This window comes from Nestor notabilis, unplaced genomic scaffold (assembly GCF_000696875.1).
Source record: "Nestor notabilis isolate BGI_N333 unplaced genomic scaffold, ASM69687v1 scaffold11635, whole genome shotgun sequence".
Classification (NCBI taxonomy): Eukaryota; Metazoa; Chordata; class Aves; order Psittaciformes; family Psittacidae; genus Nestor; species Nestor notabilis.
In genome coordinates this window covers 105940-122116 of record NW_009927940.1, presented here as the reverse complement: position 1 = coordinate 122116, position 16177 = coordinate 105940, and the positions used below count along the sequence as shown (strand labels likewise).

Sequence of the window (16177 nt, the reverse complement as noted above, 5' to 3'; positions counted from 1 at the left end):
AGGAATGCGTGAACCACTATGGATATTTGAAAGTGTTTGAAAGGAAGACAAAGAATAATTCATTGTACACAAAGCAATGTTCAACCCACCATAACATTTAGATTAACACAACCCACTAATTATTTTGGGCTAGAGCTCTAAGCAAGAGCAGCTTCATCTGTTGAAGCCTGATCTATGAGGGATGGTGCCAGACCAACTTGAATTTCTTTTGTTTTCCCAGCTTCTACTGGGCTGTTTTGTGAACATGTTCACATGAATTAATTTCCTGTTGTGTTTAGTGGTGTCATTTACTTCACTTCTGGGGGGTAAAAATAGCAGATGTCTAGGGCAGTAGATAAGCTGGAGGAGCTTTGGAAAAATGAAGGTGTTTAAGAGTCAAAATCTCACAGAGGCGAACATAGCTAATGTTCTAGTCTAGAGAAAGATTTGGGCTAATTAAAACACTAAAATATGACTATAGATAAGGAACAGGAATGATATCCACCAATGGGAATATGTTTCCCAAGAAAATCAAAGTGTCAGTGCCACAGTGATCCAGTTAAATTCACATGAAGCAGCTTTGTGTGAGTCAATTTGTCTGGTGTACGTAGGTAATTCTGCCTTTAAAAAAAAAGCCACTTTGTGATGACAGCAACTAGCTAAAATCAAAGTGATAGACACATGGTATTGTGTCTGATACAGAGAAAGAGACTTTCACAGAATAAAATCAGAGAGCTCTGTTTTGGTGACACTGTACATCAAGGTTCTCGCACTGCCTGCTGGGGCCATTCATATCATCATGAATTAAATTCAGGTAGTTGTGAATATTGAATTTACACTGCTCTACTGAGAAAATCTAATCTAAGACAGGTCATTCTTGTAGAACTGTTTTCCATGACTGGAGTAAAGATATGCCTTCTCCCATAAGTGGCAAAAAAGCTGCAAATGACTGTCAGCTTAACCTCATAAACAAAAGCAGCCTGTCAAATCTTTTTACTTTATTGATGCCTGAAATAGGAAAGCTAAAATTCTCTCTATATAGTTCCCATCTATTTCTCATTAGACAGAAACTTAAGACCTATTCTCAGATTTCCTCCAGTGCATCTTTATTTATAACAGAGAGATTAATTTTACAGGACATTTCCTGGTTATAGTTATTTTTCTTGCTCCTTTAATTAGGCATCTGTGGGTTGAAATGTCCTGTTCTTGACTTTGTGAATATACTAGCTACTAAACCCCAAAGCTTTGGTTTCTTTTCCAACCATTTAAGATATTTCAGAAATCAAGCTAGGTGGGCCAATTTTTGTGCAGCCATGTTTTACTTAACTTTATAAATTAGTCTGATGGAAAAAAAAAATCAATGGTCTAATAATAGATGTTCCATATTTCATATTGTGACTGAGGACTCATTGAAAGATGTTATGTATGATGAACCTCTTCAATAGCTTTTTCTTTCATTAAAATGCAGAGAAAGAATTAATGTTTTTTTTTGTGGTCAGCATTAACTATTTATCATTTTGATTAATTTCCCCCCTCTTTTGAGTAGAGAAAGAAGTTTCCATAGAAATGCTTGTGGTTTTCATTTTAACTCTTGCCTGTGGTACACCATTTCAAATACCTCACCATCTGTTTTCCATGTTCTAAAAGCAGTAAGGAGAGTTTGCTGAATAGTGAAGGAACAATTCTTAAAGTGATATTTGCAATATTTAGAGCCTATACACAAAACACTGATAACCATGAACTGATTCAGAAGGTCATCTAACTGTGGAGTCCAATATAATATATATGTTTTCCCTAACAACTCACTCTGCACTGAAGGTTCAAGCCAAAAAAGAGTTTGCTGCTTCCTTCGTACAGTAAGTCAGGATACATGTAGCAATTCCATAGTTTTGTCAGCATTATGGCTTTCTGTTACAATTTAATATACACATTGCATAGCTTTCAATTCCACAGCAATATTGTAAGAAATACGCTGCACCAAGACTGATTTTCCTGAAGCATTAGCTAACTATTTCATGTCTTAGCATTACAATAATTCAGCTAAGCACATTTTGGAAGCACCTGTATTTGGGAATTCCACAGTAAAATCAAATTCTGTGCTTACAGCGGGCCACTATATTCTGCTGTATAATTACAGCAAACTGCCACCCTCGTAGAGACCCTGCATGCTTGCTGGGAATCTACAGACGTAAGAGATTAGACAGGATGCTGTTCAATGGATGAACAGGGAAGCCTGGCAAGTAATGTCTGTATATTTTATACCACCTACTGGCAACTTCGAGACCTGCATACGTGAGGCAATGGGCGGAAAAGATGGGGGGAGGCTCATCTGCAGCCCAAGTGAGCTGGGAGCTTTTGAGGAACCACACTACAAAAGCCATCAGCAGCGTGGCAGGTATGTCACAGGCTTTCCTGGATGTGTGTGCACCCACGGGTGTGCTTTTATGCTGCATCTTTGCAGCAAAAAGCATTTCTGGGAAGTGATCAAATGGATCTGCTTCAGAGGTGGTTGTTTGCCTCTGTGCTCATGACCTAGTTAGATATGAGCCCAGAAACTATGGTTAGGGTTGCAGCCGGGGCCCCTGTGGCATGTGCTGATGAACAGGATTGGGTTTACAAAGATTCTGCTGAGGCACTGCACTACTTTTGGTTTGGTCTGATGGGTTCCCAGGCTGACAGGGATTCCGGGTAAGTTTTACACTACCAGTGCCATAAAATGAAAGTTACTATCTGAATCCTGTATTAGCCACAGAGTACTGTAAGGACTTGGTCCCAAATAACAAACAGCTGATGTTTGATTTGAAGGTGATAAGTTTGGGGATAGGTTTTGGTATTTGAATGACCAAGGCTTCCATCTTAGGGCTACAGCCGGGACAGGCAGCATCCCACAGGTTTGGAGTGGAGTTCAAGTTTTACAGCACTAGCGATAAAATTACACTAAAGTTTTAGAACATGTAGCTTTGTGGCTCAGTAAAAATGCTCTTGCTGTTTCTTGTAAGAGGCCACAGCCTTTGTGCCAAACCAGCACCTCAGGCCTCAGGACCCATCAGGCTTTCTCTGGACTTATCTTGGCCTGCCTAGAGATTTGGTCTAGCAAGTGACAGCAGTTATATGATGAGGTGGCTACTGCCTATTTTGCTTTTGCTTTTGTATAATTTTTATAATTGCATGGTTTAACAATATTACATGTATTTTTGTAACTAACAGATGGCAAAGACAAGTATAGGTTTTATGGGCAGAATGAACTGTCTCTGACCCTACAGTAAAAAGTTATGCAGAGGAGTAAAGGCATGGGATGACAGCACAGGCCTTGAAAGCACAGGCACAGGATAATATGGGGGGCCCTGCTGCTATAAACAACTCTTCAGTGGTCAGTTATCCAAAAGCAGCCTTGAGAAATGAGTAAAAACAGTCTTAGGATAACAAAGAGAACAAAGAGATGACTTAACCAGAACACTCCATAGATAGTAAATTTGGATCCAATGCCAATTTGCAGACCAATGAAGGAGTGTGTTTACATATAGAAGTGACTCCAAGCAGATCGTATGGTGAGAAGGAAATAAATCATCAATATCAACATTATTCTCTTCCTGGTAAAGGACTCGCTATGCTAGTCCATCCCAGACTGAAGTCATTGAGCCATTGAGCCTAGGACCCAGAGGGGCATGGAGGGTTAAACATAACACCAAAGAAATGGGTGTTACCAGGAAGTTTGCATATCCATTATTTTAACCATATATAATCTGAACCATAAGTCCTAGTGTTATTGTAAATGCATCAGAAATAGTTCTTTGATTACCTTTCCAAGACTTCGATAAGACTAACAATAAATCTTTTACATTGTATATACAATGGACCTGGTCTGAAGACTTTTAGCAGGTAATGAGATTTTCAATGTAATAAAATGGCAGAAATTCACAAAACCTGTTCTACAACCTGTCACCAAGAAACTGCTACAATTTTTAGCTGCACCAGCAGCTAAAGGTGCATGCTTAGTGATGGATTTTGCTGGATTGCATAGTTTTCAGGCCAGGGTTGCTAGATCTAGCTGAAATTAAGGCTTAGACTAACACTAGATATGGCCTGAGAGGATTTTTAAGGAGCTTGGGTTGAAGCCTGGAGCAGAAGAGACCACTGGGCAAGCTTTAAGACTTCAGCCACCATGGACATTTAATCTAGGCTTAGATTTAAGGCTGATGCTGGTCTTGGATTAATTGTGGAGTTTGTTCAAATGAGATGAACTGGATTTACATCTGGTCCTACAAAGATGGCCAGATTGGTTTTGTAGGATGATGAATTAGACATCAGATGTTCTTTTAGGTTCAAGCTTTTGAATGCAGGTAATTGGAGACATCTGTGCACAGATGTACAATAGAAATCTACCATGATTAATTTATTCTCTTTACTTAATTCACATCAACCTCTGAAAAAGCAAACTTGCTAAAAAGCTGCTACCTTTTTATAATCACACACTCAGTGGCTTGGCAGGACAAGATAATCAGCAGCTAAACCATCCTGGGGAAATTTTGTCCATAGAACTATCTCTAAAACATACCTTTTTATAACCCATTTTATCCAGTTTGTGTCTTTTTTCCCCAAACATTTATGTCTCTCTGCCCCACATTCTAGTCACTTATTTACATATGCATCACTATTACATTAGCGTCATTGCTATTGCTATTATGGTTTACGTTGCAGGTGTCTTATCAACATGCCCAGCACCAAAACTGTCCTAGGAGCTACTCCGTATGTGTTTAAATTTGATGTGATCATATGTTGTCCAGTTGCTACTGAGCAAGAAGATGCACTACTTATTGTGGTAAAAAGCAAACTGTCTAGAAAGGTTTTGTGCTAGGAAAGCTGTGCTAATTTTAAGCTGGGGATTTACAGAGGAAGCTGGTTTATGTCTAGATTCCCCACCAGCATAGACTGTGTCTGAGTGAGGTTAAAAGGGGCCAGGAAGCTTGGTTTTGTGGTGCACATAGCAGGGACTATGTGGTTATTGCTAAACCTAAATCTGGATGGAGCAGCCTTTAGTGTGTCATTGATTCCATCATGTACACTCTGCCTTTTAATCCGTCAAATATGATTACTTCTCTCATCCCAAAGTTCAAACAGCTCCAAGAGGCTGGTTTTAAAAGATAGCTTCTCAACTGAACTTGCCACAGAAACATTTTATTTTTTCTGAAATTATGTTTCACACGAAGAAGGGGAATAATCAGCCCTGCAGCAGTAAGTAAATGCTCAAGATGAGCTTTCAATGGCCTATCAGAGCTAAAAATGGGCATTTTGATAGAAAGAGAACATTTTGTCTACACCAATGGACCATGCAATATCTGCATAGATCTGAAAGACGATGATATGCTAGTATTTAGAGCTAGGCCTCCTCTCTGCATGGCTGCTGCTGAGTTTGCCTTTTCTGCCCCAGGCAGCAAGCATTACCCTCTAGCTTCCCTCCATTATAAGGTTCAAAGTCCTTGGTTTCAAACAGCCTTAAGTACCATGTGGTACCTGCTTTGCCCCTTTTGTCTCTCTTCCTCCTGCCAACTGACTCCATCCTCTCTTCCCTGCTGCCCTCCCTCCATCCCAGTCCCACATGCTCTGTTCCCCACTCTTGACCTCAAGCTTTTTCCTTAGTCCTTCTTACATCTGCCCAAGCATGGGCACCTTTCGCCACCACCCTTTCTGCTTCCTAGACCCTCATAATTATCCCATGGCACCTCACCGGCTTATTCCCTTTCTTCTCTCTTCCTTTTCCTCTTTCTGGAGCTTCCACTGTATCTCTGACAGGTCGCAGCCATTCCATCAGCTCATGGCTTTCATGGACACTTGAATGCCTCTGTATCAGGACACTTGAGTGACTCTTTCTCTTTCTGAGGAATCTCCTTCTCCAAGGCTTCCCCAATGGGTCACACAGGCTGCTCTGAGTGACATCGCAGCTCTTCCCTCTATGTTGCCATCAGCTTTTGGCTAGCCAGATCCTTCACAACACTCCTTTTTGTCTTTTCTTCCAGAGCTTTCACTCTCCTCATGCTCCACCGTATGCATCTCTGCAATGCTGACCTAGGCCTAAACCTGCCCACAGTGTTTCCTCTCACACTGCGAATGTCAGAAACATGCAGGCATTTGCAGAAATATGAGGACAACAGAGAGTCCTTTTACTACTATAGCTGCTAGAGGCTAAAGAAAAACCTGCATTTTTCTCATAGAAAGTATTTTGATGAGACCTTGTATCCTGCACCAGTTTTGGAGAGGAACACTTTGGTGGCAGCATGTCTTGTTGATCCTGAAATCTGAGCATCAGGAATTGTGACAATAAGATCTGTTTATAAAATAAATGATATGGAAAGGATATGGAGAGGAGACAAACTGCAGGCGCTGAAGACAACCCTGGAAGTGTGTTACTCCCACCTTGAAACAGATGAAGGTCAAAGAAAAAACAATCGTTCTCACTGCCTCAACAAGCAGTGCAATACTAGCAAGTTAATTCTGACACACAAGGTTGTGCACCTATCAGAGACAGGCCAAACAGAACAAAAAGGCTGAAAGCACAGGTGGATAAATCTTTAAATTAATCCCAGTGAGAGATTAAGACAGTCCCACATGACCTGCTTTCCATATACGCTCCACAAACATTTTGTATGCATCTTTATGCTTGCCTTGGTTTTGCTACCTCTCAGTTTGCTCGCCTGGTTACAAAGTGAGGGAAAACATTCTTTCAGTGGCACGTCACCATCTTGTGGAGAAGTTTAATCAGTGCAGCTCTCTCAGGAAAGAAAGGCTGACCTAAGACACTTAATTTCAGCTTATGTTGGAGTTTGAATGAATTTTGGTGTCGTGGTTCAAGCCCAGCCGGCAACTTGGAACCACGCAGCCGCTCGCTCACTCCCTCCCCTCCCCTTTCTTCTTCCCCTCGCTCCCGGAGGGATGGGGAGGAGAATCGAAGGAATGTAACTCCCACGAGTTGAGATAACAGCTCTCCAGTAACTAAGGTATAATACAAACCACTACTGCTACCAATAATAATGATAAGGGAAATAACAAGGGGAGAGGACACAACCGCTCACCACCCGCCGACCGATACCCAGCCCGACCCGAGCAGCGATCTGGGCCTTCCGGGTAACTCCCCCCAGTTTCTATACTGGGCATGACGTGCTGTGGTATGGAATAGCCCTTTGGCCAGTTTGGGTCAGGTGTCCTGCCTCTGCTTCCTCCCGGCTTCCCCTCCTCTCTGGCAGAGCATGAGACTGAGAAAGTCCTTGGTCAGAGTAAACATTACTGAGCAACAACTAAAAACATCGGTGTTATCAGCATTGTTCCCAGACTGAAAGTCAAAACCACAGCACTGTACCAGCTACTAAGAAGGAGAAAAAATGACTGCTGTAGCTGAACCCAGGACATTTGGGTAGTCTATGGTCTTGTTTATAATAAGAACTGGCTTGCATGGTTACAAGATTTATTCTGGTACTATCAGTTCTCTCTTCTGGAACAGCTCTTTGAGAATACAGGAAAATTTTCAGGATCAGTAAAGGTGTCCACATTACACTCAAAACAGCTAAAGTAGTCAACTTCCCCGAGTTAACAGATCTAACAGGGTGCAATTCATGTGCTGAGTTACTGGACCAGATGGATGAAGGGCTCCCACTGTTAATCAGGAGAAGCGAAGGCAATATACAAATATTTAAAATAAACCACTTCTTCCTATGGTATTCTTATTTTTCCTGGCACACTTGTATCTCTGCCCTAGAGTATGGAAATTATACAAAGAGTAACATCCACAAAGCCAACACTATTGAACTCATTTGTAAGGTTCCATGATGACTTTCAGTACTCTAGGCAAAACTTTAAGCATAAATAGGGTTCACTGTTCCTGTTGAGATGTAATCAAATTCTAGCTCTATTTAGTTCAGGTAAGGCATTGAGCCTTGGTCTCTTACTTTACCTGGCTATTGGACACTTTAAGTATCTCTCAGTGTCTCTGTTGAAGTTGTTTTTACATAAATGTGAATAGCAGCTGGAAAACTGTTCTAAGTCTACCACAAACAAAACAAGATTGTTCTTCAGAGAGGCTAGTTAAGCTGCAAATCTCCTTGTATATATATGGCTTCAAAAAAGGGGTCTGCACAAATCATGGAATAAAAATTTGCTGATAGCTGCTAAATATAAAATACCACACCTGAATAACAAGTCATGAGAGGCTGGGAAAGTAGATGGATTTTGGGTTTCATACAGTAGACATGTTTCAGGGCAGCAGAGGTAGACAGCCTGACTACTAGGATACAGGCTGTTTAATTCTGCCTCAATGAGTGCTAATTCTTTTTACAAATTAGAAGAGCTTCACTAAGAAATGGTAAAGAGAAGAATCTCTACACAGCTCATAGCCCAGTGCAGTGTCTCCAAAGTATGGCAAACGAACTGTCCCATGGTAGCACATGGCAAAGCTTCCCAACAGGCCTCCAGCTCCCTCCCCAGTCTCTGTGGTCAGAGAGTGAGAGGCCCCAAAAGCTTGCCTCAGATAGAGGCACTGACAGAAGTTGGATGTGCCTTGCTGAGAGCTGGCCAGATGCAAGTCCTGATCAGCACCAGCCCACAAGCCTGTATCTGCCACATGGGACTGTGGAGGGGCTCAGGATTTGAGTTTCCTCTTAGCATCAAACATACCAGACATCTGAGTATCAGGTTTTCTGCTTCTAGGAGCATATCCTGGGCATCAAGCTGTGAGATACTTACAGAGTATCTCTCCTGTTCTTTGCTCCCTCCCTCTCTCTCTCTCTGAAAGACTGTGATTTATTTTCCATGGAGATCAGGGAAACTTGAATCTCAAACAAAGAGAAATGCCAGGAGAGAAAAACCATTTCCTGTCCAGGTCTATAGCTGTAAAAGCTACAAAATTATAGAGCAGACTAGAATAATTATCATCTAACAGCTTCCAGCCTAGGCAATCCATTTTTTTATTTCTCTAAGCTGAAACATAAATTATCAACAGCATTTTCTGCATAGGCTATATAAATCCCCAGTTATTCAGTCCAAACCCACATGATTTCCTGACTGGTGCACTGAAAATAAGCTGAAAGGCAGCAAGGCTACAGAAATACAAAAGTGTTCATACTGAATAGAGACAACCCCAAAAGCCCACTGGGAAAGCCTTTTTTCTATCAACTGATGGCAGAGCCTGTGTGTTCCTGACAGAAGTCAGCTACTCTATCAATCAAAGAGACTGAAATCCACTGCAAAGGCAATTTGGCAACTCTGATGGCTGGAGTAATTCAGCATGAACATAATTGCTTTTGCTTAGGATTATAATTAGGACCCATTTGACAAATGTCACTCTAGCTGGGCCAGGGATAATGATCAGGAGTTGTGGGATCCCTACCTTCTGGGCGATGGCTCCCTGCAGGCCGAGGAGAGAGCTGCATTCCCCTTCATGGTATTCTTCTTTACATTCACGGCAGAACACAAACTGGAAAACAAACCAAAGCACACAAGTCATAAAAACACATTAGGGATATATAGACAGCAGGCTACAATCACAGAGTCATACAGCAGATGATCTCTTGTCCTCCTCATCCCATTAAATACCCATAATTGTCCTAATTGTGCATCTTATCATACACTCTGATCATTAACACAACAATTTGCTGTTATTATTATACATTTCATCGGTGAAGTAACATAAATGCCATTATTAAAAATGAGATTTTGACACATGATCCATTCAGGGACATAAAGTCATACTAGATACTTTTGGGTGTGTTTTTCCTACAGTGAAATCTGTTCGTACAAAGGGTGCTGGCTGAAACAAGCAGTTCTGCTTTATGGTGTTTGCTAATGGAAACAGTCTATTCATATTTCTGAATAAAATAATTTCTCTATGGAAAACTATTGCTGACTTTACTCGGGGATGATCGCTTTATAGAGGTCATATGAATACCATTTTTGAGAAAATTATATCTATACTTTTATAGAATGGTTTAAAAAAAGAATGGAACACAATGATAGGTTACTTAACACAGGTTTTAGGTGACTATTTCTAGACACTAAACTGCATTTCTAGCAATTGTTCTGGTTTCATCTTCCTTAAACTGCATTGTTCTTTACCTAAGGCTTCATTGAAAAGTAATGTCTTTTGCAGATGAGTGAAACAATTGTCCCTACCTCAGTCTGAGCTGCCTCTGCCACCTAAACTGATTTATATGTATTTTATATGTATCAAGTTTCATGCCTTTTTTTTTGAACTCAAAAATGAAGATATCTGTCTTGACATGTGTCAAAATCTTTGCCCCATCAATGCTGCATTAAATTCTGTGTCCTTGCAGGTAAGGAGAAGAGTCAATAATGTAAAATGGGCCTCTTTTATGCTGTTTTAAAGCTATGCTGTCTTGATGCAACTCCAGATTATGAAAGATCTCTCAGCGGTAAGCCATTCTGACTGGTGTTATAAGCAAGACTGATATAACAGCCTTGATTTTTAGATACAGAGCTGCATTCACATGTAATGAATAAAAGGTATCAGGAGGACATGGCACTAGAACATTTGTCTGCCACAAATTCCAGCTGTTGCAATTTCATTTTGAACTCTTTCAAGCTGTATTGTCACTTTTCTAAGAAGCACTGAAAATGATATTTCACTGTCATGCTAAAGAAACTGCACTTTTATGAAAAGAAGCATTCTGCAAGTCCAAAAGGATTGATCCTGTTATTCAGAAAGTCAGAGAAATTTGGAGTGGAGGGGTGGAGTTAGTGTTCTAACTTCCAGAGATATCAAATCTAATCACTTGTTTGCTTTCTTGTCACTTCACTACTTTGTCAATGATTTAAAACATTTTATCTTACTTCAGGTAACACTGATTTGTTAATTCACTTGTGTTGTTAGCAAACAGCTTAACCTCTGTAAGGTATGTTGTATGAGAGGCTGCATTATTGTAATAGAGCATCATTTGAATACAACAATTTGCACTACATTAGCGGTGAAAAGTTTCAGCCATGTTAAACACTTCTTGAACACATAAGGAGAGGTACTTGCTGTCTGGATACCTAAGATCTCAAAGACTTGTCATCCCTTAACAATTAAGGTTGTGGCCAGGTTTAACTGTATTTCCTATTATGTGTTCTATTCTCTGTTTCCTTCATAACTTTATTTCCTTTTGAACATATCTGGCTGAAAACATTTGTCTGAAGGGATTTTGTGTACACTTGCCTTATCACTGCCTTCTCACGCAATGCCTCAGCTTGCTTTCTGCACTCCAATCTCTCACCTTTCCTATGCAAGTGCAATTTTAAACCTTTCATAAACATTGAAAAGGGGGAAATAATGAAGAAAGAACACCACCCCCACCCGTACCCCCCACCCCGGGCATATATTTTGCAAAGACATTCCATCTGCCTCACAATGTAGTTTATGTGCATTGCTATTTATTATAATAATAAAATTCATAAACTCACGCCGTATTATTTAAATACGTGAAATGCATTTTCTCATTATAGAGGCCACTTCTTATACTTACTTTAAAAATGAAAAATCCACAGGAACAATGTTACCAATGTTTTCCCCATAGGTTTGCTGTCCTGGAAGCGTGCATGAGTGTGTAACTGGGCCTCTCACTAACAATTGTATATCCTTCCTGCAAGTAAGTCCAAGTGAGCCTGCCACATTCTTGTAATGAAACAAAGCCTGTTACTTTTTTTTGGTGAGACAGGATACTCTTTTCACATATTATTAGATAATGGATGAGATGTAAAATCAGTTCTGTGGCAAAAGAACACCCCGGAGGCTGATCGGTTTGTCAGAATAAATAGGCGTCTCCCAACAGAAATGCATTAAGCACTCCCTTTTTATGGCAAAGCATGCATCATAAAGAAAAGGCATGTCACAGCAAAGAGCAGTTTGTGGTAGTTTTATTCATTTTTTACGTTCTGATATAAAAAATATAATAAAGTTTCAGTACTAAAATACAGCAACTGCAAAAATGCTGTCAGTCAACTTGTGTTTTGTGGCTTCATTAATATTAATAGAGTTATTTTGCCCTTGGAAAGAAAAGGATTTAAGTGGTTCGGTCAGAATTCAAGACTTTTGCATAAATCTAATATTAGTAAGTGTTTAAAATTACTATAAGTAGTGCAATTACTAATAATAGTTACACTTTCTTTCCCTTCATTTATGAAAAAAACCCAAAAAGACTGGCAGAGAACAGTGATAATATAAACAGCATATAAACTTGCTATGTCTTTGTGTATTTAGTACTTACTGTTGCTACCCTTGAAAGATTCTTCAGTTGGAAAACAACCAACACAAAGAATAAATACCAAAGGTCCCAAACCTACTCTCTAGGTTTATGCAGTAAAAAGAGGATTAGCAGGGAAATCCCCAAAGCTTTTAAGGGATTTAGGCACTGGAAATTAATATAACCTGTGTGTGTGCTATTACAGGCTTTCGAGTATTTGTAAAAATGTATGCTATAGGCCTAAGCAGAAATCCTGAATCCAAGTGACCTCAGAATAGGAGGTATTAAAAACCTCAACACAGATCCAGATCATGTTTTTAAAATCTTCCTATCTTTATGATCATCCAAACAAAAGGTAAAATCAGACTGAACTCTGGTCAGCAATATGGAATTCAAACCTGACAGATCTGCAGTGCTGAGAGTGACACTGAATAAAAAACGAGGATAGTGAAAACAAACTGTACACTCAGTTATTCCTGACTGGCCTATTTCTAGCGTTTTAAGTTTTGTTTTGGATGAAAGGAAAAGAGTTTGTCATTTACATGCTATGCTGTTCTTTTGGAAACAAGATTTTGTCATTTTCTCTTTCACAGCGTTTCAAAGATCTACTTTCCCTTGGATTAAGCACCAGAGCTCTCATTCTCCCTCTTGCCTACTGCAAATGCCTGCTCTTTGGTCTCTGATAATATCTCCCTATAGTGCTCATAAAATATTACTGTTAAAAGTATCTTTCTTCCAACTTCAATACAATACTCCTATTCTTGAATCCCTATACAAAGATTGAAGTTTGAGCTCCCTACTGTTACTTTAAAGTTACTCCTCAAGTCAGATATTCCTTTTCAACCCTTACCTCCTTCCTACATGGGTCTACCCAGCAGCATGAAGGCAAGGTTATTGTGAGGTAGCCACAGCCAAGGTTTAATCTGCATCACTGTAGGTGCACTGCTAGGGACTTCTGTGTGATCTAACAACTCAAGCATATACCCAGACTTCTTACAAGGCTTCTGCAGTCCATGTTGAAACCTGGACTGCCACATCTTCACTCCTACAGTTATCATTATTAGCTAGACTATGTATGATACATGTTTTGGCCAAAGTGTATCTTCCAAAACAGACATTCACATCCAGATTAAAGCTATTAGGTGAGGAAAGATGAATTCATACCTCTGGTACAGTTTTAATGGCCCTTCAAAATCACTGTTAAAAATTGTATCTAATGTCTACTTTGACCCTTTCTGGTTTCAGCTGCCAGCCGCTGCTTTCCGCTTCACATTTCTCTGCTAAAATAGAATCTTTCAGTGTCCCACATTTAATTCCTGTGAAGGTACTTATGTACTGTAATCAAGATACCTCTGAATTCTCTTTAACCTAAACAGATAAAGTCCTCAGTTTCTCACTGGTAAAGCCATTCCTCCTCCCTCTCTCCCCCAGCACCAAATCACATTTATGGCACTTTTCTGGAGACTGCATTGTTTTTATCATTAATTATTTTTGACTAATCTTTGTATCATTGTTGTGCTGTAACAGCAGAGTCTTTATATTTACTTCTGGATCACTGTTGAGTATTGAATCGTGACAGGTTTGCTGACAGTCCCTGTTGAATGTTGCTAGCAATACTCCGCTACACACAGATTCTTCATAGAAAATACTATTTTCTGTAATCTGCCAGTTCTAAATCCACATAACCACGGCTCAGTGAGGCATCCATATTTCGCTATCTGATAGTGATGAGACAATGTTGCTGCACAGACCCCAAACACATCAGTTGGATCCCAGCCCCCTAAAGCCTTTTACTGATACCTTATGGTGATGATTTCTTAATCAGAATATTCTGTAGTTTGAAATCTTACAAAAAATGAAATTGATTTTGTGCAATTACTTTTTCTTATCAAACTTGTAATCTCATTATGGAATGAAATCAGTTTCTTCTGATATTACATGGTGTCATTGAGAATATACTGACTAGCAATCCTATCAAGATTGTTTTGTTTTCTCTTTCTTCTACTTTTTTTCTTTGACCTTCTCATATTCAGTGATGTCTGTCTGGACTCTTCTCTACAGATGGGAATCACAAAAATTTAACCTACTGAATGCAGGCAGGATCAACACCTCTGTAAGTACTGGAGCTTTCTTCCAGTACTGCAAAACTAGTATACCAGAGATGCAAAGGTTCCTCAAAACCATGACTATGAATCATAGAATCATAGAATAAAGAAAACCAACACAGATATTTTCACCTTTCATTTAAAATGTAGCATACAAGCTTTATCTTGCCTTCTCAGGCAAGCAAGTACTTCAAGAAATCAACCTTCAATGCCTCTACTCACTCCTTCCTCTAAAATCCAGTCCCAAAAGAACACTACATTGTATTCATAATCCATTCCATGGGTCAAATAAACCACAGCTGACAGGTATCAATTTTATTATTTAATGAGCTGCCAGAAAATGCACATTAAGTGCTATTGTAATGTGAAAAGGCTACAGTATATTCTAAAGAGAATACAAGGGAAATCAAGTATAATCTAAGATATATATGCAACTAGACAGACTTGGTTTTATGTCTTCAAAACCAGTTTGGTTATATGTGGGAGACAATGGAAAATATTTAATTATTGCCAAAGAGAAGTAACTGCTTAGCTGGAGAAGAAAGAGTTAAAGAAGAAACAAAGTACAAAGTACAATCAAGCAGAGCAACCCAGCTGGCTGAGGAGGAGAGAGCATAAGATACCAAGACACCTGGCTGAGGAGGAGACAGCATAAAGATAAGAGACTGGCTATTCTGGGACTGGTTGTGAGAAAGTGAGCAGTGTTAAAAAACAAACCATAAGTCAGGAACTAAACATGCTAGGCTACAAATAGAATGGTATAAAAGCTAGAGCAATAGGCTAAAAATAACTGTTGTTAGAATGGTATAAAAAGTTAGAGCAGTAGGCAATAAGGCGATTCACTGCATGAAGATGCTCTGAGTCTGTGCCATTAATCTCCACAGTTATATATTGTGCATCAAAGCAAAATAGTGTAGCATTCCAAGATACTTGCATGGGTTTGATCACCAGACCATCAGAGCATCATCTCCCTCACCATACTCCTGTGAAGCAGCAAAGTACTACTATTTCTGTTTTAGTGACTGGAACCTAATTCAGAGAAATCCTTGGCCACAGACCCCTAAAATTTGAGGGTTTTAATTAAGTTGATGTGGAAACCTAAATGCCATTGAGGATCCACACCAAAGGGACTTGTCCAAGATCACATAGCAGCGCTTTAAGGGACATTTCCAGTTTTTAAACACTGGATTCCCCACTAATCATTTCAGGTCATTCATCAAAAGAACCACACCCTGGTTTCAAAATTCAATAGGGGAGTGCAAATAACGCGTCACCAGTCACACAGAAGCTCCTATGAGTTCTAACCAGCAATGTTTATATTGTGTACAGTAAATGTATAATTGTTTAGTTTCTTATCAGACTAGCAGGATTTTTTGACTAGATTTTTCTTACCTGGAGTGTTTTATTACACAGTAACATTAATAAAACACTGGAAAGGCAAAACATTCCTTCTTTTCACCTGACATATTGATCACTTGGTCAAAAACCCCCTTGAAAATGTAAAATATTATAAAGCACCAAGTTTCTATCCTAAATGAGCTTTTGTAGTCAAACTATAGGCTGCTGGATGCAAGGATTTATACTGAAAATATGAGCATGACCTATGAGAAATCGAAGCTACTAGAAAGTGACATACAGAATAGCACTGCCTATTATACCCAAAGGCATCTCTTTAAAGTGTTTCTGGTTAGAAAAATATAGCTTCCAAATTCACTTTCCAAAGTACAAGTTATAACATTATATTGCTAGAGTGAGTGATACATACCTACAGATTTTTTACCTTTTTTTTTTTTAAAGAAAGCCCTCATACCCCAAATTTCACTGTAGAAGTTTTTACCATAGAGTATATCTTCAGTAAGAGAGCAGTTGGAT

At 39.5% G+C, this 16177-nt stretch overlaps 1 protein-coding gene across 1 annotated transcript in view; it reads right to left on the bottom strand.

Moving 5' to 3' along the window:
- Positions 1–16177, bottom strand: part of PARK2 (parkin RBR E3 ubiquitin protein ligase) — a gene marked incomplete at its 5' end in the record, with an annotated part of 121617 nt that overhangs the window by 8073 nt on the left and 97367 nt on the right. Inside the window, one exon of the mRNA XM_010014290.1 lies at positions 9353–9439. Within this exon, the coding sequence (XP_010012592.1) occupies positions 9353–9439 (87 nt within the window). The remainder of the gene's footprint in view (positions 1–9352; positions 9440–16177) is intronic.